Here is a 21,541-nt window from a genome sequence, read left to right as displayed (position 1 = left end):
ACGCCCGTGGGATTTTCTCTCTCTCTCTCTTCGTTTCGGAGAGCGCACCATCCTTTTACGCTAAACTCCCGGCTGCACGTTGCCCTCTTCCTTTCCCCATCAGCTGAGATACTCGGAAGGTCCAGCCTTCCCGAACCGCCTTCCATGGAATACCACATATCCCTTTGAACATGTCATTTTCCCCCCAAAGTTCAGAAACTCAGGCTGAGTTTGTCTATTTCAGGAGTCAAACTGTCTGGTTTCTCTAACAAACCTGCAGCTTGAAGTTGGAAGAGACATTAAGAACCATTTCAAAGACATTAACACCCATACCTTCACCCAGGGATTTGTAAATACACGAACACAGAGCACACATCAGAGCCCACCGCCAAACAAGGGAACATTTACAAGAGTGAAACAGGTAAAGCTAAAAGCGAGCTGAAGGTTGAGAGAAGAGGCCGAGCGCGCTGTAAGTCATCTTTATAAAGAGCAGCTGGAGTACAGAAGCTCAAATTACAAAAGTATTGCCAGTCACCTTTAATAAAAAGGACTGCCGCATCAGGCTGCCTTGGCACAAGCATGAAACTCCGCATTCTACTCCTGTTCCTGTAAAAGAACCGCTTCCAGCGGGAGGCAAAGCTTTTCCCTAGGAGTCTGTACTAGCAAGACAACCCGGAGCAGCCAGCTGAACGCCCCACCCGTTCCTTCTCATTTAGCCTCCACAACTGGCAGCACCAGTCCTGCTCCAAACAGGAACAAAAACCAGCGAGAACACAGACAAGCCTCTCCACAAAAATCCCTTCTGCTCGAGAGCTTTTAACCCTGGACTGTCAAGGAAATCCTTGGGATACTGCAATCATCCTGGACACAGGGTAGGAGGGACCTTGCAGCACTGCAACCCCTTGTAGGAAGAAGCTCATAGCACACCCTCCCCTCCCACAATCGGAAAATAAGGTACTCCTTTGAGAAGAGCTCTGCTGTCTCCAGAGCACTCAGAGCCCCAACCACCAAGAGCCCGGAGAGGATGGTGGAAGGAGTTTGCAAACTGGAGAATCCACCCAAGAGCTTCCATCTCAGAGTCAACACCAAAGCCCAGGGAAACACCACGCCTGAGGCTGCATCCCCAGAGCCGGTGCTGCTCTATCATCCCCAGTCAAGACAAGCAATGCAGCACTCCAGAGCCCCAGGTAGGTTCACTTTCCCTGCCCCACCTGGACGGATTTGGCAAATTCAACACACTGCCTTCTCCAGGCTTCCCTAGAAGCCTCCACACTTCAGCTACAAACTACAGATCCTCTCTGCTTCCAGAGGCACCAGTCCAGCAGCACTGGTGGGTTCTCCTGGCACCATGAGACACCCTGGGGTGCAACCAGTGACCCAACAGCCATTCCATCTTGCTATACCTCACAATCCCAAACCAGAGGCATGGACACAGTTTTATCAGGGGATAAACAAGTCAATGGAGAAGCTGATCTAGCTGACAGGTGCTTTATGGCCACCAGGAGTCAAATACCACTTCTTAACACCTGGTAAGACACTCAGTCTCTTAGAGAGCTGAAAGTGCCTACAGAAGCACCTGGGTAAGAACCAAAGGAGAAACTCAGTTCTCTGCAGCAGGCCCATAGTGCCACAGAGCAAAGGATTCTGAGATTGTAAGTTAAATCATTGGAGGTCAAACACAAACCTAAGCAGCATCATACACAGACACACAGTAAGATGAAGCTCAGGCAGGAGGGCAGTCCTCCACATCCTGACTCAACTAAGAACTTCCAAGCGGGAAAACTCATCCCCAGAACATCGAGGTCTCAAGGAGGGTATTCAAAGGCTCCAGACCCCTCTTGCAACCCAAACGCATGGAATTGAGAAAAGGAGTGCCAAGAAATAGGGAGGAGTTGCCCTCCCTCAGAGTAACAGAGCACCAGCAAGCCTTACCACCATGGCAGAGAGCTCTTGTTTTCCCGCTGTTCATCAGGAAGCTGGCAGGTCCCTGGAGTTCCCATCCCACCAGCCCCCATAGCCTCCTGAGTTTACCTGCAGGAGGGCCCACTCCAGGCACAACCAGCAGCACTCAGTGGTACAACACACACCTGTGCAGCAAAACACCCCAAAGTTGTCCAAGGCAAGTGGAAATGAGGACCCTCCACAGCCCCGAGGTACACACACCTGCAAGAAACTTAGAGATAATGAAATCCCAGGGCTAAGCAGAACCTGCAGCATCACAACAGCACTAGCAAAGGATTAGGATAGCCTAATCCTTAGGGAAGTCATTAAACACAGCTTGGCTGCCAGTACAGCCAAGATGTGCATCAGCTCCTGGGGATGCTGTGGAGCAAGCAAGGCTCATCCACCTCAGCTACAATCCAGCCTTTGCTTTTTACATGTTCCATAGACATCTCACCCAGGCAGTGCCATGCTGATGCCCAGAGGGGTTCTTGGAGCTGTAGCTACAGCCAAGAGGGCCTTCAATCCCAAGGCAAAATTTAAGATGCTGTTAAAATAGTGCCCATGTCAACATAACCAAGCCAAGATGGCTCCATAATTTATTGAAAGGGAGCTCAGAAAATCCTTTTTTGTTGGTACACTTTGCTTCCCAATTTGAAGTCAGCTACACCAGTGCAGAACACAACAGTGGTGTAACTGTTTCCACCAGGCAACACACTCCCACCCCCAGCTCATCTCAAAAAGTGTTAGGCAAGGCCACACCAGCTCTCCCACCATCAGCAAGGCTAACGTCAAACAGCTGTCCTGGGGTTGAGTGAGCAGAGACATCTTGAACACACCTGATTTGAATTAAGACTAGTCTTAATTCACAGGGGAGCACTGACTTCAGAACAGCACCAGTTTTGCCAAAATCCCTTTTTTTAAAGGGCATTTCACCATCAAGGCAGCCATTTTTTGGTATTTTTTGAAGCCATCACTCACAAGCAGCTTGGTACATGAGCAATACCCACAGCTGCCTGTTGCAGCAGACTGTCAAAACTGAATAAGGTTTTAATTGTTTAAGGAGACTGTTCCAGTTGAGACAAACTGCAGCAGAGTAATCCTGGAGCTCATCCCTGAGCTCAGCTCCCACCCTGCACACAGCTGTACCTGAAGTCCCTCACCAGCACTCCAGGTGCCAGCACACCTTGTTAGCCCGTAACAGAGGCACCAGTAATGAGCATTAATTGGCTTCAGCTGGAGAACAGCAAAGGGTAAAAAAAATATCTTGTTTTTCAGCAGACTTGTCTCACTCCAAAGAATCACCTTTGTCCATACTCCGTTACAAACTGAGTCTTCTGTGTCACCCCTCGACCCAGCCAGACACTAAAAGGAGCTTTCAGCATATGGTTTACAAATAAAACAGCACTTCTAGTCACCTTATACACTAAAAAAAAAAAGAAGCAGTTTAGAAGTGGGCAAAAATACCACTTGCAAGAGTACAAGTGGCCACTCTAGCCAAAGCATGCCCCACCATGGAAGCCTGAGCTCAGCACCTGCAGCCCAGCTTCATCCCCCTAAAACCTCGGGAAGAGTGGAATAGTAGGTTGCTAGGCTAGGATCTGGGTTCCTCCGGTGCTTCCCTGAAGGAAGGGTGGTCGGTCGGTATGTTGCCTGAGCTCCATCGGACTCCGTTCCCTGGGGGTGCCTCAGCAGCAGGACCCCTTGAGGCCAGTCCAAAGGGAATGGCGATCCCATAGCAGCACCCTGACAGGAAGCAGAGGAATACCATCCACTGCTGTCCTGAGGGCTCAGGTGTCCCCATCCCCTCTTCACACAGGTAAAACAGCGGGAACGCCAACCCCAGCAGCACCACCGCGTGGAACCACGTGGCGGGGCGGCCTCGCGAGGCGGCACATGCTCACACTTACCGGCGGGAAGGCCATGGGCAGCACTGCGGGCGGGCGGTCCCGGAATGCAGCACAGACAAGCCAGGAAGGTACCGAGGATACCGGGAGCAGCGCGGCCCCTCACCCGGCCCGCGGCTTTTATGGGCCGGGCCGGGCCGGGCCGGAGGCGGGGGCGTGGAGGGCGGGGCGGGGGTGCCGCTGAGGGGCGGGGCTGCGGCGCATGCGCGCAGCATGCGCCGACCGCGTGGCGGCTGCCCACCGCCATCGGGCGGTTCCCGCCACAGCCCCGCGGAGCCGCCTCGCCCCGGGAGCCGTGAGGGGACGGGGCACCCGCGGCTTAACGTGGGGTCACGCGAGGAATTCAGACAGCGAGAGATGGGCACTATGCTGTTCGGCTTCAGCCACCTTCCCAGGGACACCTCAGCGCTGGCAGCTGCCACGTGCAGGATGTGGCACCCGCTGTGCCCCCGCCGTTAGGGGAATGAGATCCCCTAGGCGTAAAACTGAGGTCCCCAAGGGCAGGCTTAGTGTCATCATTTCTTCATGCATGGGCTATGGTACTCACTCAACCCCCTCTGAGGGGATGGAAGCCCATAGCGGTTAAATCAGCCCCTTAGTGGAATAGGGTGGTGGTGGCGGCACTGTGGTGCCCAGCTGTAGCCCCTTGAGGACACCTCAGTACCAGAAACTCTCGGCTCATGGGCTGTGGTCCTCACTGAACACCCCATGAGGGAATGGGACTCCTGAGGGGTTAAGTCAGCCCCTCCAAGGGGAGTGAGATGGTGGTGGCACTGCCCAGCTGGAGCCCCTCAGGGACATCTCAGCACTGGCAACACTCTGTGCTCCTATAAGGGGAGCGGGACCCCAAGGGCCAATGACAGGAGTTAAGGACTTAAATCAGCCCCTCTGAGGGGTCTGAGATGGTAGTAGTTCTGACTCTGCACCTCTGGGACCACTCACCACACATAGGCTGGGTGTTCACCAAGTGCCCTGTGAGGGTGTGCAGAAAATCACATTCTGAAAAGTCAGTGTCCATAAAGGAGACAGAGGAGTCCTGCAACTTCATTTGAATAAAGGGAGAGATTTTCCCCTGGGGCACACATCCGTGGGGTTTTCTCTCTCAAGGTTTCAGAGGTTTCTCCTTTTACCCTAAACTCCCGGCTGCATGTTGCCTTCTTCTTTTCCCCATCAGCTGAGGTACTAGGAAGGTACAGCCCTCCCGAACTGCCTACCACATATTCCCCCTTTAAACACATTATTTTCCCCCCAGAGTTCAGAAACTCAGGCTTGTACAGACCCTTTGTGTGTTTGAGAAGTCAAACTGTCTGGTCTCTCTAACCAACCTGCAGCTTGAAGTTGGTAGAGACATTAAGAACCATTTCAAAGACTTTCACACCCATCCCCTCACCCATGCAATTGTTTGGAAATACATGAGCACACATCTTTCCTGTCAAGGGGAATGGCGTTCCCCAAGAGCAGCCTCAGTGCTGGCAACTCCCACACATGGGCTGTGATGCTCACTGAGCCCCTCATGAGAGGATGGAACCTCCAAGGGCTTAAATCAGTCCCTCCAAAGGGAATGCAATGGTGGCACTCCCTGGCTGGGGCTCTTCTCAAGACGCCTTAGTGCCAGCAGCATTCCATGCATGGGCTGTGGCACTCACTGTGCTTCTTCTGATGGATGAGACCCCCAAAAGGCTCTCAAATGAGCCCCCCCACAAGGGCAATATGTTGGTGGCAGTGCCCATCTGAAGCCCCCCCGAGGCACCTCAGCACCAGCATCTCTCCACACACAGGTTGTGGCACTCACTGAGCCCCCTCTGAGGGTATGGGACACGTCATGACTAAAAAAGGGGTTCCCCAAGGGTAGCCTCAGTGCTGACAACTTGTACAGATGAGCTGTGGCATTCACTGTGACCCCTGTGAAGGGATGGGACCCCCAAGGGGTTAAACGAGCCTGTCTAAGGGGAATGGGATGATGGCACTGTGGTGCCTGGATGGAGCTCTCCAGGGGACACCTCAGTGCCACTAGCTGTAGCACTCACTGAGCATCCCATGAGGGAATGGGACCCCAGAGGGGTTAAATGAGCCCCTGTGAGGGGAATGGCATGGTGGTGGCACTGCAGTGTCCATCTGGAGCCTTCATAGGGACACCTCAGTGCTGTCAGCTCCCACACACGGGCTGTGGTGCTCGCTAAACCCACTCTGAGGGGAATGGGATCCCCAAGGGCTAAATTCATGCCCCTAAGGACTAAAATCAGTGCCTCTGAGGTACTGGAATGGTGGCAGTGCTGTGGCTCTCAGCTTCAGAACCCCTGGGTCCACTACAGTGCCAGTCACTTGCCACACACAGGCCGGGTGTTCACTGAATCCACTCTGAGTGGAATGGGACCCCAAAGGGGTTAAAATGGGTTCCCCAAGGAAAACGGGGTGATGGCAGTGCTGTGGTGCCTGGCTTTAGCCCTAACTTCCAGAGCCTCTTTGGCTCCAGCAGCTCTCCACACACAGGCTTAGCACTCTTTGGGCTCCTCATGGGAGAATGAGACTCCCAAGGGCTTAAATCAGTCCCCCTAAGGAGAACGGAGTGATGGCACTGTGATGCCTGGCTGCAGCCTCCCTCCCAGGGACACCTCAGTGCTGGCAGCTCCCACACACAGGCTGTGGTGCTCACCGAGCCCTCTGTGAGGGAATGGGACCCCCAGGGGGTTAAAATGAGGTCTCCAAGGGCAGCCTCAGTGCACTGGCATTTTTCCACATACAGGCTGTGGCACTCGGTGAGCCCATGAAGGGATAGGAGCCCAAGGGTTAAATCGGCTTCCCTAAGGGAAATAGGGTGGTGGCATCATTGTGGCTCCAGTCCCTGTCCTTATGGGAATGGGTTTTTTCTCTATGGAACAAGCACTTGACACCCAGTGGTTGGTGCTGCTGTTCCAGCCAGGGATTCCTCACCCATCAGAAAACACAAAGTGGTTTTTTTCATCTCTTACCCGGAAAAAGCAGAAAGCCCCTCACCCTTTTTGTGGCAGCAGAGGCAGTTTGGGATTCAGACCTTCCTGCACGTCCTTTGCTCATCCTCTGCCTCTGGTGCCGGGCCTGGCTCTGCGCTGAGCTGCAGCTTTGGATGGAAAGAGCCAGTGCTCACTGAAATCCCAACCAGCCCGTGCTGGGAGGAGAGATCTTAATAGAGTCAGATTTCCTTCTTTTTTTGTAATCCCAGTTTGGAGATGAAACGCCTCCCAGAGCTGGCCCTAGGAATCCCTCCAGTGACACTGCAGAACAGACCCAGCCCTGACGTAGCAGGTATTTCTGCGGTCGAAGCATGAGCAATTCTGCCTTGAATAAATAGCTGGAACCCTCCCAAGACTCCTCAGATGCCTGGTCCAACTGAGCATCTCCTGCTCTGGGGGGTTCACCCCAACACCATGTGCCAGGTTTTCTCCAGGACCTAGCAGCCACCCACCCGTGGGACACTCTGCATGTTTCCAGCCACCTAAGGGATGGCTGGTTCCCTGATGTCCCCTGTAGCTGCCCTGGGGAGGCTGGCAGAGCCTGGCATGGGGGGAATCTGGGGTTGATTTGCCCACAGAGCAGAGGAGGGAAAGGGAGCAGGTTGGAGAAGAGTTTTATTGGGAGATCCTGGACATAATAAATAAGGATTACATTGGGAGATGATAGTGAGGGACTGGGGCCACACTGTGCTCCGTGGGGGCTGGAACCGCTTCTACCCTTCCAAGTAGGACACTCCCCTGCATCCCATTCGCCCCATCCTGCTCCTTCCGCCCAGCAGCAAAGCCAGCCCAAGGGTCGCTGTCTGCCGCCCCTTTTGGGATCGGGGCAGGGAATAACCTGGCAGAAATGGGGGCAAGGGAGTGTTTTGGGGAGCAGCATGGGGCAGAAGGGGTGGGAGGGTAGGGCCATGGGTGTGGCAGTGCCCGGCTGTCACTGTGTCAGGGCCTGGATGATGTCCTTCACCAGCATGGTGCCGATGACCATCTTCTCGCTGTTGATGGTCAGCTGGGCCGTGGAGCCCTCCCGCCGCTCCAGGGTGATGAGCACCAGGCTCCCACTTGTCACTGTCTTGGCCGCGAACCTGTTGGATGGTGAACACAGGGCTTCAAGGCAAGCTGTCTCTTGTCACCCTCTGGTCCCATGGGATGCTCCAGTGGGACAGGCAAGCGCCTGCCACCCACAGCCACTGTCACATTTGGGCTCATGCAGGCTCCTTGTCTTAAAGGAAGCCCTGAGTGTCCCCACTGTGATTCGGGTTGGAATGGAGAGGTGACAGCACCTGCCTGATCCAGGTGTGGGGGTCCAGCTACCTGTACTCATTGCTGGCACCGCAGGGCACACGGCCCACGTTGGCAGCCGAGGTCACTTGCTGGACGATGATGTGGTCACTTCGGCATTTCTCAGGCAGTGTCAGCTTTTCTGTGATCTCGCTCATGCCCATCAGCTTCCCTAGAGCAGGCAACAGAGGCACCTGCCTGTCTCTGGCCACACACCCTGCTGGGCCCTGCTTTGACATGCCCAAAGCAAGCCCCTCCAGCTCCCTGTGTTCTCCATGACATCCTGAGCTGGCTGCTCTGCTTGCTTCTTGGTTCAGGATTCAGTGGATTTGGGAAAATTCTTCATAACCCTTCCTGGGCTCATCCCCATGTCCCTGCCTGGTGGCAGCAGTCACATCCCTGGGGATGGGCTCCTCTGGACAGTGGTAGCAATGGGGCCAGGTGCTGCAGGGCACCAAGCACCCCCTACTCAACACAGCCCCCATCCATGAGGTCAGGGTGGGGATGTGCTGATCCAGAAGCACGAGGACACAGGGTGTCACTCACCAGACACAATTCTGGGAGCACCAGGGTGACATGGGCCCTTCACACTTTGTGGAGACCCAACAAGGCCACCCTGGCACGAGGGTGGTCACCCCAGCCCACAGGCTGGGGGTGCGGAGGGGGGTGAGGGGAGCAGAGCTAGTCTAGGGGCCAGCTGAGCAGCCACTTACCCTCACCCGGCCGTGCCAGGTGCTCTAAAGCCACAGCGAGGGCGGCAGAGGGGACAAAATTGGGGGTGAGTGTCAGTGGTGGGTGCCCATGCAGCACCCTGTCCCCATCCCTAGCCCCACTCACCCTGCTCCTTCTTGAACTCGTTCTCGCTCATGAAGACAGGGGCCATGAGCTCCCCCACGGGTGGCTGGATGGAGACGTAGAACTGGCGTGTGTGGGTGCTGGGGAGACAGGTGGGTGAGAGGGGCACATGCTCAGAATATGTCCCCTCTTCATGTCCTGCTTCCCATCCTTGCCCTGGGCAGGGGTGACTGGGGGAAACTGTGGCACAAAAGGGCTCAGGAATGGGGGGAACCTGTCAGGCCGGACCTGGAGCTGCTGCTGCCTCCTTGTGTCCTGTGCATTTCCTGCTGTTCCCTGACCACCCCATGCCCATCTGACAGTCTCCTTTTCCCTGGAAGAATTCTGGTGCCTGTCCTGCTGTACCCCGACCACCCCATGCCCATCTGACTGTCTCGTCTTCCCTGGAAGGATTCTGGTGCCTGTCCTGTTGTCCTCCACCCCCTCATGTCCTGCTTCTGCTGTCTCCTGTCTCCTGCTATGTGGAGGGATGTTGATACCTATCCCACTTTCCCTAGCTCTGGAGCACTTGATGCCCTGATCCCTGGGGGCACTCATTCTGCCCTGCCCGGTGCCAGATGCTCACCACAACTGGAAGTTTGCCGCCTGGGTGGAGTCACAGAAGTCGATGCCCATCACCACGCTGGCTGTGTCCCCTGGCGCCAGGTGCTCTGGAACCACAGGGCTGCCACTACATCCCACATTCCCACCCAACCCCTGTCCCCACTCTCCCACAGCGTCACAGCCATGCCCTGCCATGCCATACCGATCTCAGGGAACTCCTGTATCCGCATGCCGGATAGTGGCTTGGGTTCGTTGACTCGCAGGTTCTTCACCTCGGTGTCGGTGTTGTTGGAGATCTGGATCTGGACGGCCACCATGTGGGGGTTGCCCGGGAAGGGCCGGCGGCTGAAGCAGTACTCAACCGCAAGCCCCTCGCCTGCCATGCGGTGCAGCAGCTCGTAGGTCTTCACCGCACTGAACGCCGGGCTCAGCAGCTGCACCAGGGGACAGCAGGGGCTGCTGAGGGCTCCCTGCAGGTGGCAGAGGGCCCAGGAACCCCTGCAGGTGACAGGGGGCCTGGGACCTCCCCAGGTATGGGGGACACTTACGGTGGGTGTCAGCGAGGTGTCGGTGAGAGTGAGGCCCTCCAGGTCGGTCACCAGGCTGGTGGAGATGATGCTGCTGGAGGGGATGGGCTGAGGAGGAGGTGAAGTGACTACAAGGTGGGGAGGGGGGAGGAAAGGTTTAACAGAGCTCACAGCCTCCTGGCTGTGAGCATAGCCCCATGGGGACACCCACACAGGGACACTTCTAGTGGCTCAGCTCCATGGGGACAACCACAATGGGGACAGCCATGTGGGGTCAGCCCTGGTGGCATAGTCCCATGGGGAGAGCCACACAAGGATAGCCCAGTGGCACAGCTCCATTGGTGTTGACACAACCCTGTAGGCTCTCCCTGTGCACAGGCACTTGGGGACAATCCAATAGGCACAGCTGCCTGTTCCACAGCCATCCTCTGGAGACAAGAATCCCTCACCACACCTGTTCTTGTCCCACCTTTGGAGCTCCCAAAGGACCCATGGAGTCCTGATTGCACTGGGGTGAGCGCTCATGCCTCAGTTTCCCCAGCACCACCACCACGGCCATTCGTGTATTCCAGGCAGCCACTCACAGTCATCCAGATCAAGCAGGGAGATCTCCTTGGAGCTGGCCTTGCTGCTGGGGGGCTGCAGCGGGGCAGAGATGGGGAGTTCAATAAGGGATCCAGGTATCCCTGTGCAGCCCCCCATCCCAGCCCATCCCAGCCCTCACCACCTTCCTCTGCTTGGCCTCTGCCTCGGAGCCTGAGTCGGAGCCAGAGGAGCTGCTCTCGGAGGTGCTGGCCTCTGATGAGGTTTCAGCATGGCCCTTCCTCCCCTGCGGGACCTTCTTCTTGGACTTCTTTGCTCCTTCCTCCTCCTCTTCCTCGCTGGGGCTGCGGGGAGAGCCCAGCTCAGGGGGTTGGGGCAGGGGTTTTGCTGGGAGCACCCCCCTGCCTTCCCAGGGCGTACCTGCCTGCGCTCCCCAAGACTGCCTTATGGGAACCTTCCTTGTCCTTCCTCTTTGGCCTCTTCTCCTCCTCCTCCTCCTCCTTGTCCTCTGACTGCTCCCCGCTGTCTTCCTCCTCCTCTTCCTCCTCCTCCTCCTCGGTGCCAGAGCTGGAGCTGCCAGAGCTGCTGCTGCTGCTGTTCTCTTCACTGCCGGACTCAGGCTCTGTGAGGGCACAGCTCAGCCCTGTTGCTGTGTCCCCCCACATTCCCCCATCTCCCACTTCATCCCACTACATCCTCCATCCTCCCACTGCATCCCCACACCTGCTGCTGCCTCTCTACTGCATCGTCCCACTGCATTCCTGCATAGTCCCACTGCCCACCACTGTGTCCCTCCACATCTCCTGCCATGTCCCTCCTATGACGGGGTGTCCCCACTGTCATGTCCCCTGTCCAATGCCCCACCATTGTGGCAGCTGCCTGATGGCCACAGTGACCACTGCCCAATATCTCATGCCCTCAGGTCCTCACCACTGTCTGCTGACTCCGTGGGCCCTGACTCGCCCTCTGAGTCAGAGTAGAAAGGCTTCTCCACCTTCTCCTTCCTCTTCTCCCGGCTGGTGCACTTGGTCCACTCAGGAACCTGTTGGCACAGGGTTGATGGAGCAGGGCCATCACCCATGACTGGGGGATCCAAACAGCCACCCTTGTCCCCCCATCCCCAAGTGGATGTGTGAGCACTAGAGAGGGAACAGGGGCAGGTGAGCAGTACCTAGGCACCTTCTGGGGCTCTTCCAAGACCTTGAGTCAGTGTCCCCACCTTGGCCCCTCCTCCCCCATGCACCCAAGGTACTCCACGCACCTCCACATTCCTCACAGAGGGATCAGGGGCCTCGTCCGGCCAGTCGGGCAGCTCCTGGTAGCCCACAGCCTTAGCGTTGAGCAGATGGGACAGGGAGCCTAGTTGGAAATGGTCCCGATCTATAACGAGGTAAAAGGAGGCAGCAACTCAGGGAGAGCCATGCAGCATTGTGGTGACAGGTTGTGCCCCATGTCCTAATGCCCTATAAACAGGGATGGGTACCTTTGAAGGAAGACTCCAAGATGGGAGCTGGTTTTTGGGCCAGGAAGAGCTTCTTGGCGTATTTATTGAGGGCCCCGCTCTTCTCAGTGGGCACGATGAGCTGGCGGATGAAGCGAGCCCGGTCGCGGATGTCATAATTCTGGTCATACTTGGCCAAGTTGAGGACATACTGGGTCAGCAGCTTGCTCTGTGGCAGACAACATGCTCAGGGCTGGCCTCTCCCTCCCTGACAGGGAAGCTGAGGCCCACCCTAGGATCACATCCCTGGTACCTGCTTGGAGTTGGTCAGGTAGAGCTTAGCTGCCAGATTGATGACCTGCAGCTTGACAATGTCCTCCTCATTAGTGAAGGACTTGGCCATCTTGCGCAGCACATCAGGTGCGATCTTGGGCACGTGCTCACAGTACTCGCCGATGAGCCACAAGATGCTGGCCCGTGCCATTGGCACCTGTGAAATGCCCTCAGACTTGTGGCACTGCTGCCATCCCCTGCTCCTGTGGGTCAGCAACACCCCAACCAACCTGGATGTTGTCAGTGAGCTTGGCCATGTGCTTGATGATCTCGCTGTGCTGGGCCGGCTGCATCTGCAGCAGCTTTTTGATGACCACCACGGATTCAGCCACCACCAGCTCTGCGGGCAGAGACCCACCCTCAGCTGGGTCCTGCCCTGAGAGCAATGGAGCTCCCATTTGACCCCTGATGTGTGTACTCACCATCCCTGTTGGAGAGGAGCTGGACCAGGCCATTAAGGCAGGTGTCCCGGACCTTCCCGATGTTGGTGGCACAGCGCCCAATGGCCTGGATGGTGGCTGCCACAAAGTCCTTGTCCATGCTGCGGATGTAGGTCTGCACAGGCACACATGACATGTCACCCACGTGCCAGTGCTGGACATCCTCCCTGGCAGTGGTCACACATTGGGGCCCTTTGGAACTGCTGATGGTGTTGGTATGGCCTCAGCCCACCCCTGGATGGGCTCTCCTGTGCCCCTTCCATAGTGGTGGTTTGGCACCAAGAGCCATGCCAGGGTGGCAGCCTCAGTATGGCCATGGCATACCTGGAACTCTCGCAGGATGGTGGAGATGTTGGTCTCATTGGCCAGGTTGGTGAGGACCTCCAGCTGAGGGAAAGAGATGAGCAGCATAGGGGTGTGGTGACAGGGCAGGGGGGCCTTGATGTCCTCCTGTCCCCAGGGCATTACGACAGCTGACCCAAAGAAAGGGCTCCATGAAGCCCCAAACACACTCCTGACAGGTGTTTCCAGCTCACCTTGAGAATCTTGATCTGTGTGGGGTCCGTGGAGCGGATGTAGAAGCTTTTCAGGTAGGGCTCAAACATCCCCTGTATGCACAGCCAGAGATATTAGTGTCATGTCTGTCCCCCCACCTTGCCAAGGCCACCTCCAGGCTCTGGTGACCTTGCTGGCTAATCCTCATCTCGCTCCAGAGTCAACAGGGCCAACTCCTCCCACACCAAGTCTGAGACTCACCCGCCGCTTGATGGACATGGTGGCCACATTCTGTAGCACAACATACTGCACCTCACTGTGGGGACAAAGAGGGGACTGTGATCACTGGGGTAAGGGCCAAACACCCTCAGGAAGTCCCTGTGAATATGGGCCAAGACCTACCACCAGCTGGTGCCACCAAGATGCTGTCACCCCATGTCTGGACTGGACCAGCCCAAAAAGGCCTCCAACCTGATGTCCCTCCAGGGATGGACTTTTTGGGGGTCTCTCAAAAGGGGTCTTGGAGTTCCCCATGGGTTCCAACAACTGGGGTGGAGGGATAGGACACCACCACAACCCAGGTGCCACAAACCTGTGACTCCGCAGGAGCCGTACCAGCGCCTTGGCAATGACTCCAACCTCTGCCTTGGGTGCCAGGTGGAAGTAGAGCTGTGCCACGGCCATCACCACCTATGGACATATACCCAAGTGTCACAGGGTGGGAATGGGGGACACCCTGAGGAATGGCCATGTCCCCCAGTCCCACTCTCAGCACTTGGAGGTAGCCTGACCCTGAGGACACCCATTTCTGGGTGCCCCTCAAGCACCCCAGTGAGTCCTAGACTATGGGGACATAAGCCCAGACTGATGGCCCTGGGGAATGAACAGGGTTGGAGTGAGGGTCTCACTGCGGCGTTGCGGCTCTGCAGCAGGGGCTTGGTGTTGCGCAGGAGGAGGCGGTGGTCAGGGTCCATGACATAGGGCTTGCGCTTGGCCAACGAGGCTGCCTCTGCCTTGGCATCCTTGGCGTCCTCCTCCTCAGAGCCATAGAAAGCCTTCTCAGTGTTCTCCTCCAGCAAGGACTCCTGCTGGCAGTTGGGACCCTTTTCATTCCCAAGAACACTCCCCCTTCACCCCCCTCCCTAGGGGCTCCCAGGACATCCCCAGGCTCCCAGGGCATTTTGTGCTCCTGAACTCACGTTCTGGTTGGGGCTGAGGAACTGGGTGCGGGCGTAGCGGGTCAGCATGTTGATGATGACCACCTGCCCCCACTCCTCCACATCGATGAGCAGATTGCAGAGCTTGCGGTAGTTCTTGTGGATGAGGTCTATGCGCTCTGGGCAAACCTCCTCGAATGCCATCACCACACTGCCAGCCACCAGCTGCAGAGGGAAAGCCTGGGGTGACTTACTGGAGTGGTGGCATCATCAACAAGATGTTGGTTTGGTGGGCATGCTGGCATCTCCATGAGGGTGCTGGTCTGGTGGGCAACCCTTCCCTGTAGGGATGCCAGCTCAGTGGAGTTGGTGAATTCCTCATGAGGCTGTTGTCCAGTAGGGACAGCAGCACACCCACAAGGATGCCAGCTCTCCAGGGATGGCTTCATCCCCACAAGGACACCAATTTGGTGGGAACATCTGCATTCCTGTGAGGATGCTGGATCAGTGGGGACAGTGGCACCCTTATGAGGATTCTGTCTTGCTAGGGACAGTGACATCTCCACAAAGATGTTGGCTTGGGAGATGGCTGCATCCCTTCATGGATGCTGGATCAGTGAGGACAATGGCATCCCATGAGGTTGCCAGCCCTGTGGGGATGGCTGCATCCCCAAGATGACACCAATTTGGTGGGAACACCTCCATCCCCATGAGGACACAAGGCCAGTGATGTTCCTGGATTTGGAGGTGGGGGAGACACAGAATCCTGCTCACCGTGGTTTTGTCCGCCAGCAGCTTCTCAATCACTTCGATGAGCTGGTCCTTCTGGTCTGAGTCGAGGCTGTGAGGGAGGAGCAGGGCAGGTGATGCTGGACGAAACTCCTCCCCATCCCTGCCTATACCAAGCAGCCAAGACCCTTATTGATGTTGCATACATGTAAAAATATTATAAAAGAAAGGCCTTATAAAATATGGTTTAAGTCCTATTACTCTAGCTAAGCTAGCAGTTAGCTTGTAACTTCCCATGTGAAAAATCATAAGAATGAAAGCAGTTAGCACAAGAAGATATTCTAGTAAGAAAACTGTTTGCACCTGTAATAAACAAGACATCTGTCCCATGGGAACCAGTGAACAAAATATGTAAACTAACCAAATATAGAGAGATTTGACAGAAGTACACCCTAGCCATTTACTGACCAATAAACTGAGTGTCAGTGTACTGTTAGCCAAGTAGGTCTAACACAGCGCCTTCTGATATTTCCTATAAATATGAGTGACTAAAGAATTGGCTTTTCTGCATGAAGAAACTGAATCCCGGCTGCTTTATTATATACAAATAGTATACCTTACATTTAGCAGCTGATCCCCCTCCCCATTACCTGTACAGCTTGGGGATGGCATGGGCAGCTGTCTTGCGCACATACGGGGACATGTCTGAGGCGGCCTCCTTGATGGCCAGCATCATGATGGGCACGATTATGGGCACACGGATGCTGGACAGGACCCGCAGGGCACTGGCGCGGATCAGCTGGTTGGGGTCCTGTGGGGACATGCAGGGGGCTGCAGTGCAGCTGTGGGAGGCTCTGCTCCTCCACACCTCCCCTGGCTCCTCAGACCAGCCCACCTTGAGTCCTCGCTGGAAGGTGGAGATGGAGAGCAGGGCCAGATCCTGTTGCTCCTCTGCATAGCGCACCAGGTACACGTACACCAGCTTCTTCACCTGCAGGGTGAAGGTGCCACCTCAGAACTCCCAAACTCCAGCCAATCCCCAAAGCCAGGGAAAGTGCCAGACCCTGGGATGCCGCCAGGGACACACAAGATCTTCCTCACCTCAATGTTCTTGCAGGCAACATTTTTCACCACAGCTGGGAAGAGATCGGAGGCGTTTTTACCACGGGCAATCATCTAGGGGGAGAAGAAGTGGTGTGACACTGGGCAGCTGGTACAGCATGGGCTGGTACAGCATGAGACAGCTTGGCACCAGCAGTGGTCCCCACCAGTGACAACACCCACCGCCACAATCCTCTTCATGGCCTCCAGCTTGAGTGAATCCTTGTTGCTGTCGAGCATCTCCTTGAGGTCATCATGCCTGAACCACACCAGGGGGAAAAAAAAATCCCATTTTCACATTTTTACCTCTTTTTTAGTCTTTTTTTTTTCTGCTCCCAGCCTTCCATCAGGCTGGCAATCCAACCCTTCATCATGAAATATTTATGGGGACAGGAGTTGGGTTACAGCCGGGTGAAAGAGGAACCAGAGGGACTGGCATGGTGCTAGCACCCAGTGCCATCCTCATCCCAGGCACTGGGACAAGAACCCCATCCCATCCTATCCCATCCTGGCTGTGGTTGTCACCCTACATTGTCCTTAAACCACAGGTGCCCATCACCAGCTCCATCCTGGCTTGGCTGGGTGTCCCTTGTCCCCCTTCTCATGGACATAGTGGCATGGATGTGCCAGCACACCCTGATGAAAAGTCCTTCCCTGGTCCCCTCTCTAGCCTGGGAAAATGCCACCAGCCTTTTGTAAAGTTGTTACCACTGTCCTTTTTTCTAAGGGACACTGGTCCCCCCCCTAAACTGGGTGCACCTGGAAGGCTGCATCTACCTGCAGCAACTGAGGGTGACACCCATGGGATGATGCTCGTCCAGAGCCACCATCACCAGAGGGTCCTGGGGGTGCTCCCTGGGGGAGTCTTACCGCGGCGGTGGCCCGGTGCCAGTGTCCACTGCGGGCTTGGTGCCGGCGAGTGGCCGCAGCTCATCGGCTCGCAGGGCGCTGTAGCAGGTGGGTTGTCCAGCCTCGGTGGCCAGCACCGGGCTTGTCACCTCCTCGGCCACACCACCACCCTCTGGTGTTTTCGGCCAGCCAGCCGGCCCCACCGGCAGCTGCCGCAGCAGCTTCTGCACTGGCGTCAAGGACATCATAGCTTTGACTGGCAGTAGTGGCCCTGGGGATGGTGACAGGGCTGTGGCCCCGCTCCTCTGCCCAGCACAGTAGGCTGAAACCTGATGCTGTGGTTGGGGTTGGGTTGCAGCTTAGATCAGGATGCAGCTCCCAGTGGATGAAGCCAACTTGGGATGTCATGTCCAAAGTGACATCTGACCTGCAGTTGGGACTTGGGGACACTACAGGGAGCTCCTTCCCCAGGGCTGAGTGGCTCAGTCCTGGGCAGGGAATGCCCATCATGGTGGGACACTCTGCCTGGGTGGTAGGGTGGCATGATGGGGCACCTGTGGGTGTCTGACCTGGGTGGTGGGGTCACACTTGGTGCATTTGTCTTGCCCCATGTGCCATGGATGCCATGGATGGCTCACAGGAGTGGTGACAGATCTGGTGTGGCCCTGGCAAAGGGCAGCACGCAGATTATAGTGACACTATGGGTGTGAGGGACACTGTGAGTGTGGGGGACACTGCCAGGAGGTCAGGAGTAAGGGGACATTGCCGTGAGGGCGCTGACACTGCCAGAGTGGGAGGCACTGATGGCAGATCACTGAGGTAACCTGGACAGATGGGGAGACACAGCCAGGGTGTCAGGGCTGGGGGATGCTTCCAGAGTGGGGGACATTTGCCAGTGGGGGTCAGGGGACACTGGCAGACATGGGAGCAGGGAAGCATTTCCAGGCAGGGAGACATTGCCAAAGAGGAGTCAGAGAGGGAGAGACTTGGACAAACTGGGGGACACTGCCAGGGGCTCATGGGAGGGACAAACACTCTGAGATGGGGACACTGCCAGTGGATCAGGGCTGGGGGAAATTGTCATACTGGGGGACACAGCCAGGGCTAGGGAGTGTTACACTGCCAGACAGGCGTGAGGGACACTACTAAGGGCTCAGGAAAGGCGGGGACACCATGTATGGGGATATTGCTTTCAGGTCATGGATGCAGGGCACATCCAGAGTGGGGGACAATGCCAGGGGCTCAGGACTGGGTGGACACTGTCATTCTGGGGGACACTGCCAGAGTATCGGAGAAAAGGGGACACTGCCAGGGATTCAGGGAAGGGGGGGACCCAGTGAGATGGGAACACTGCTAGCAAGACACAGATCAGGGACACATCCAGAATGGGGGACACTCTGCAGCATTAGGGAGGAGTACAGGGAGAGAGGGGACACTCCCCAACTAGGGACATTGCCAAGAGGTCAGGATGGGGTACACATTCAAAGTGGGGGACGCTGCCAGGGAATCAGGACTGGAGGGACATTGTCATATGGGGGGATACTACCAGAGGGGCAGGGATGGGGACACACTGCTAGAGTGGGGGACACAGCCAGGGGTAGAGAGCATGATGCTGTCAGACAGTGATTCAGTGCTTTCCTGCTGGGGCAGCAGGGAGGAGGGGGACAGTGCCAGAGTGGGGGGACAGTGACACAGTAGGGAGGGCCAAAAGACATTCCTGCAGCTCCAGGAGCACACTCCCCCATTCCTCTTCACCCCCGCGCCCCCCCCCCCCCCCAGGAGCCTGTCCCACTGTCCCACGGCGGGGTGACATTCCTCAACATCCCCCCCCCCCCTGCCCACCGGGAACATCGATGCGATGGGTGGGGTGTCAGCTCAGGAGAGCCACAGGAGCCAGCAGACTCCGTGGTGGGAACACGGTGCCGGGGATGCCCCAGCCCGAGGGTGGGAGGGTCAAGGGGGATCCCCGCACATCTCCCCCAGCCGCACCATCTCCAAAATCCCGCGGTGTTCCCACCCTCTCCGGCCTTTGCAACTTGCAATGACGGTGGCGGCAACGTGATCGCATTCCCTGCCCCATCACTGTCCCCATCCTCGTCCTTATCCCTATCCACATCCCCATCACCATCGTTATCCACATCCCCGTCCCTGTCCCCGTCCCCACGTCCGGGGCCGCTCCAGCCCCGGCTCGGGTACCACGTCCCCGCCGAGGACGGCGGCCAGGGCCTGCAGTGGCGGCCGCACGGGCAGCCTCGTCCTTGTCCCCTGCGCCCGCATTGTCCCCACCTCTTGTAGTCGGAGGAGAAGATGCCCCCGCTGGCGGGGTCGTGGCCGTACTCGGGCTCGCCCAGGCTGGAGGAGCCGCCCTTCTCCTCGCCGTAGGCCGGGCTGGCGGCCATGGCGGCGGGAGGGATGCGGGATGCGGGATGCGGGGGGGACGCGGGAACTGATGTCAGCGCGGGCGGGGACGGGCCCGGTCCCGGCCCCCGCCCGGGGGCAGCGCCCGGCTGGATCGACCCCCGCCGACGCCGGGAACGGGAGCTCAAGGGGAGCTCCGCTGCCCCAGAGGGGGCCCTGCGCAGCCCCCGCACCTGCCCAGGTTTGGGAGTGGGACACGGGTGATTTTAGGAGGAGCAATGCTGGGGACATTGCTATGATACAGTGACTGTCACTGAGCTCACAGCCGCACACATACCCGTCCAGAATAATGAAAATCTGTAATTACAGCAATAGACATTATTGTGTATGATTATAATTAGACGTATTTAAAATAGATTACATTACTGTAAAGAATGTTATATGTTCAGATGTTATAATATGTATATATCCTACCATATTGCACTTTTTTATTATTTAATGCATTATTCTTTTATATGCAATACTGTGTGCAGTATACATAGTACACATTTACTTATATATTACATATAATTTATATATTCTATTACATGCCGCATACTGTGTACCATATATTGCATGTTATTTATTACATTGCATTATAATATATTATAGATTTCATTAATTATGCACTACTATATATTTGCCATATTCAATCATACTGTTATAGATAATCCATAAACCATTCTACAGTTTATATATGATATAATATATGCAATATGTTATATATGCTATATGTTATGCTATGTTATATTATATTGCAGATTATGTTGTGTATTATGTATTATCTACTGTATGATAAAATTCAATATTTTATGATCTATATTCCACATGATAGTATATGTGATACATGGTATATGAATTATTATATATATTAGATATGGTATTAATTTATATAATTCTTATAGATATTGTTATAGATATTATCACTTATATTTAATATTATTATCAATAACATGATAGGAATTATATACTAGATATGTGATCATATATTAACTATACTACAGATGTTAAATACAAATATTGTAGATATGACTATGCGTATTAAGATATTTCATATATATTTTTTATGTAATATATTACTGTAAATTATATCAATTATAAGATATCATTATTGATGTTATTCTAGTTGAGATTTTGTTTGCATTTCTTTGATTTTTTCCCAGGTACTTTATACTCTTGGCAGATATTCCTGTTATTGTTTCTCCAGGCAACTGACCGGCCCTGGAGCTGTGTGGATGTGGGGCAGCACACACCCCATCCCACAGGAGTGAGGCAGCGAGGGAAAATGGCCATGGCTCAAGTAGCAGAACTGAATAAAGCATCTAATTAATGGACAGCAATTAATCTTCAGCACAGAGACACACTCATTCCAGCCCTCCTTGGGACCCCACAGCATTCCCAGGGACCCCAACCCTGCCTGGATCTCGGACCTCCCTGGAGTCTGCTCTCCTGGAAACCCCAACCCTCAGGAGACACAGAGAAGAGCCTGACTCCCCCTTCTTTCCCTCCCATAAATACTGATAAAATCCCACTGGACATTCCCTTCTCCCTGCTGAACTACCCCAGCTCTTTCAGCTTCCCTTCCTAGGGAAATGCCCCAGAGTCTTGGTGGCCCTTTGTGGTGTCTCTCCTGTGTGTCCCTGTCTCTCTCATGCTGGAGAGCCCAGCAGAGGACCCAGCACTCCGGGGGTGCCAGCATCACCATGGGTTGGTGACTCACTCCCCCTCACTGCAGATACACTCTACCACACCAACTGGACCAGTAATAAAGAGGCTGACCAGGACTGGACAAAGAGTTGTCCCCTGGGGTACAGCACCAGCCTCTGGCCAGACCTGATCCAGCCTTTTGGCCCATTTTCAACCTAGCAGCCCATAGAATATTCATTTTTATGTTCAAAATTAAATGCTAGCAGTGAAAGAGGCAGATGTTTATCTCGGGAGGCCATGGGGAGCAAAGAGCAGCCTCTCCTGTCAAGGTGGGACATCACTTGACAGCAGCTTCTGGGAAAAGTGAGAAAACAACAAATCAAACAGGG

The 21,541-nt window shown here is 55.4% G+C and overlaps 2 protein-coding genes across 9 annotated transcripts in view; both read right to left on the bottom strand.

The window, feature by feature from the left end:
- Positions 1-3,995, bottom strand: part of CPEB1 (cytoplasmic polyadenylation element binding protein 1) — a 37,308-nt gene extending 33,313 nt beyond the window's left edge. For 4 of the 5 annotated variants that reach the window (XM_053988022.1, XM_053988023.1, XM_053988024.1 and 1 more), the window contains exon 1: positions 3,831-3,995. In XM_053988022.1, the coding sequence (XP_053843997.1) occupies positions 3,831-3,845 (15 nt within the window). In that variant the 5' untranslated portion in view covers positions 3,846-3,995. Of the gene's footprint in view, positions 1-1,190; positions 1,255-3,830 lie in introns of those variants that run through there. The other variant, XM_053988026.1, reaches the window with a different exon arrangement.
- Positions 3,996-7,415: 3,420 nt separating this feature from the next.
- Positions 7,416-19,553, bottom strand: AP3B2 (adaptor related protein complex 3 subunit beta 2). Of its 4 annotated transcripts, none has more exons than XM_053988018.1 (27): positions 19,395-19,553; positions 16,443-16,518; positions 16,260-16,334; positions 16,054-16,149; positions 15,809-15,969; positions 15,204-15,270; positions 14,472-14,654; positions 14,181-14,360; positions 13,865-13,962; positions 13,534-13,588; positions 13,314-13,385; positions 13,102-13,164; positions 12,760-12,892; positions 12,568-12,677; positions 12,318-12,494; positions 12,047-12,233; positions 11,825-11,943; positions 11,494-11,605; positions 10,984-11,185; positions 10,745-10,907; positions 10,605-10,659; positions 10,042-10,148; positions 9,696-9,927; positions 9,516-9,600; positions 8,933-9,030; positions 8,129-8,267; positions 7,416-7,899 (listed from the first exon to the last, which is right to left on the bottom strand). In XM_053988018.1, the coding sequence occupies exons 1-27, from the start codon at positions 19,505-19,507 to the stop codon at positions 7,749-7,751; spliced, it is 3,309 nt and encodes a 1,102-aa protein (XP_053843993.1). In that variant the 5' UTR covers positions 19,508-19,553; the 3' UTR covers positions 7,416-7,748. The 4 variants fall into 4 exon arrangements, with proteins under 4 accessions (XP_053843993.1, XP_053843995.1, XP_053843994.1 ...); XM_053988020.1 differs by having other exon boundaries at positions 10,748-10,907; XM_053988019.1 differs by having other exon boundaries at positions 14,181-14,357.
- Between the last annotated feature and the right edge of the window lie 1,988 nt (positions 19,554-21,541).

Source organism: Vidua macroura, chromosome 12 (assembly GCF_024509145.1).
Source record: "Vidua macroura isolate BioBank_ID:100142 chromosome 12, ASM2450914v1, whole genome shotgun sequence".
NCBI lineage: Eukaryota > Metazoa > Chordata > Aves > Passeriformes > Viduidae > Vidua > Vidua macroura.
Note: the sequence above shows the minus strand (reverse complement) of the source record. Positions and strands in the feature narration are given on the sequence as shown.

Bases quoted from the DNA above. Each gene is read 5' to 3' on its own strand.
- AP3B2 (XM_053988018.1), bottom strand. From the start codon at position 19,507: ATGGCCGCCAGCCCGGCCTACGGCGAGGAGAAGGGCGGCTCCTCCAGC. The intron at 11,944-12,046 runs GTACCCATCCCT...ACCTCGTTATAG, and splicing joins CTTGGAGTCTTCCTTCAAAG to ATCGGGACCATTTCCAACTA. The intron at 11,606-11,824 runs GTGCGTGGAGTA...CTGTGCCAACAG, and splicing joins CCTCTGTGAGGAATGTGGAG to GTTCCTGAGTGGACCAAGTG.